Source organism: Anguilla anguilla, chromosome 8 (genome assembly GCF_013347855.1).
Source record: "Anguilla anguilla isolate fAngAng1 chromosome 8, fAngAng1.pri, whole genome shotgun sequence".
Classification (NCBI taxonomy): domain Eukaryota; kingdom Metazoa; phylum Chordata; class Actinopteri; order Anguilliformes; family Anguillidae; genus Anguilla; species Anguilla anguilla.
In genome coordinates, this window is record NC_049208.1 from 55,629,163 (window position 1) to 55,631,662 (window position 2,500).

Genomic DNA, 2,500 nt, shown 5'->3' on the forward strand with positions numbered 1-2,500 from the left:
AGATACTGCAGGGGAGACGGGAGAGAGGGGAAAAGGCACTGTACCGCTGCGTCTTTTCATATTTAAATTCATTACAGCAGTACATACAATTAAAGTTGTTGTACTAGTCATGGTGTATAAACAATGTGGCAGTGATACAAAAAACTTTACCATTATAACATTATTATTGTTATTATTATTATCCATTCATCCATTATCTATACCCACTTATTCCTGGTCAGGGTCGCAGGAAGTGCTGGAGCCTATTCCAGCATGCACTGGGCGAGAGGCAGGATTACACCCAGGACAGTTCACCAGCCCATCGCAGGGCACACACACCGTTCACACACATACTCACACATATAGAGGCAATTTAGACACTCCAGTTAGCCTAACCTGCATGTCTTTGGACTGTGGGAGGAAACCGGAGTACCCGGAGGAAACCCACACAGACACAGGGAGAATGTGCAAATTCCATCCTTCTCTCTCTCTCTTTTCTGGTATTTCCAAGTTAATTGTTTAATGTTTTGTATAATGTCTTCTGTTTTATAATTTAGAAGTAGTGAGTCTACATTCAATAACGAATGTATGATTTTAATTCATTAATCTGATTGACTGCTTCATAATAAATTGAATTATTTAATCTTAAAACCTGACATAGAGCTTGTTTTGACTTGTTAGTTGATTCCACCAGTTTACTGTAGACTGACCTATCAGCAAATTTGGTGATTTAGTTGATAATTCTCATTTTCAACAATCATTATTCAATTCAATCACATAAAATATATTTTACATGTAGGTTAAGTGAGGGATTCTTGCAGGCAATATCGCTTGTGTTCAGTATTCAGAGTACTGAACATTTTAACAAGGGCATTGGCTGTTGGAACCACTGGATTCAGAAAATAAACATATTCTTAATCCTCGCTTGTCTTACACAGGAGCAATAATCTGTGGAAGCAGCACTGTCAGTCACTGCTGGTTATAATGCACAACACCGCACAGAATTAGTGACACTTACCTGTTGGGTATTGAGGTGATGAACAGACAGGAGTTGAGGGGCAGAACAGGGAAACAGATTCTGAAACAGCCCATACACGTACAAGAGCAGCGAACACAGCATGCGAAACATATCTGCACGAGCAGTACCCTAACGGCTCTGGACCGCCTTGCAGACCTACCGCACACTGATAATGAGCAGCACCCTAACGCTCTGGACCACCTGCAGACCTACCGCACACTGATAATGAGCAGCACCCTAACGCTCTGGACCACCTGCAGACCTACCGCACACTGATAATGAGCAGCACCCTAACGCTCTGGACCACCTGCAGACCTACCGCACACTGATAATGAGCAGCACCCTAACGCCTCTGGACCACCTGCAGACCTACCGCACACTGCTAACAAGCAGCACACTAATGGTTGGCAGACCCTCTGGGTTGGGTGGATGGATCTCGGTTCAAATGTCACTGCCCTGTCTGGTGGACAATAATTAACCTCCAGCCCTTACAAACCCACCAGAATGTGACACAACAACATGTGCAGGCTAGCGCGCACACACACACGCACACACACGCACACACGCACACGCACACGCACACGCACACGCACACACACACTCACACGCACACGAACACACACACACATACACACACTCTCTCTCTCGCTCTCTTTTTGCATGCGCTCACTCCAAACTTTTGGTGACCACTTTCTTTCACTTTTTAGTTTTTTTTGTGTGTTTCAGCAAAGGATGATTTCATGGAAGCGCTTATCTCCTGAGTCACCCAGAGCCAAAGTAAATATCTGTGTTTGCTCTTGTATCCACTAACCGCCCCCACTCTGCCGAACCACCCCCTGTCCTAAGTTTTGTTTATGGCGAGCAGGCATACAGTTGCATAATTGGTTTCCTTCTTCCAAATGTATGGAAATTTGAACATTTGATTGCCAGTTGGGGGGTTGTGGTCAGATTAAAAACATATGGAAGTCAATGAGAGCTGGGGAATTTTCAAAGAAGGTATGTGTGAAAGGAAACATTGAATATGTGGCAGGACGGTGTATGTGGGGGGGAGGGGGGCGGGGCGGACGTCTGAGCACTGAAACCAGCTTCAACCCTTCCACAAATATATCCTGAATTCACATATTTAAAGATTTGACAGAATGCAGTATTTTTGCCATGACAAAATACTTCAGTTTGCCTCATGTTGGTGAAAAACCGAGGAACTGGCTGTGCAATATTTAGATGTAGCCTACACTATCATAAAAGGATGCGTTAATATCCAACACACTTTTTGTGTTACTGCTTTTGTGCTGGCTTCAAAACACTTAGTGTCAGAGATACTACATCTGTGTTAAAGATATACTATTCCTGTATTACAGTGGGAAACCTTTTTTTAACACAAGACTGTGGTTGAAAGTAACACAAAATGTGCTGTCCTCAACTAGATATGGAGGTGTGTTTAAAAAAGAAGACACATTATGTGTTGTTTTTGTAACACATCTGTTTTGAGAGTGTATCTGAAAA

At 43.2% G+C, this 2,500-nt stretch overlaps 2 protein-coding genes across 4 annotated transcripts in view; one reads left to right on the forward strand and one right to left on the reverse strand.

Annotated features, from left to right (window-relative positions):
- The window catches only part of apom (apolipoprotein M), a 7,371-nt gene extending 5,965 nt beyond the window's left edge, over nucleotides 1-1,406 (reverse strand). Inside the window, exons 1-3 of one of the 3 annotated variants that reach the window (XM_035431423.1) lie at nucleotides 1,207-1,406; nucleotides 998-1,153; nucleotides 1-5 (exon numbers count right to left, since the gene is read on the reverse strand). The exon at nucleotides 1-5 is cut by the window's left edge and continues 138 nt beyond it. In XM_035431423.1, coding sequence (XP_035287314.1) covers nucleotides 1-5; nucleotides 998-1,108 — 116 coding nt within the window. In that variant the 5' untranslated portion in view covers nucleotides 1,109-1,153; nucleotides 1,207-1,406. Of the gene's footprint in view, nucleotides 6-997 lie in introns of all 3 variants that reach the window. The other 2 variants (XM_035431424.1, XM_035431422.1) reach the window with 2 other exon arrangements.
- A 442-nt stretch (nucleotides 1,407-1,848) lies between these two features.
- bag6l (BCL2 associated athanogene 6, like) overlaps nucleotides 1,849-2,500 on the forward strand; it is an 18,223-nt gene continuing 17,571 nt past the window's right edge. The window contains exon 1 of the mRNA XM_035431410.1: nucleotides 1,849-1,993. The gene's annotated coding sequence lies outside the window, so the exon portion shown is untranslated. The remainder of the gene's footprint in view (nucleotides 1,994-2,500) is intronic.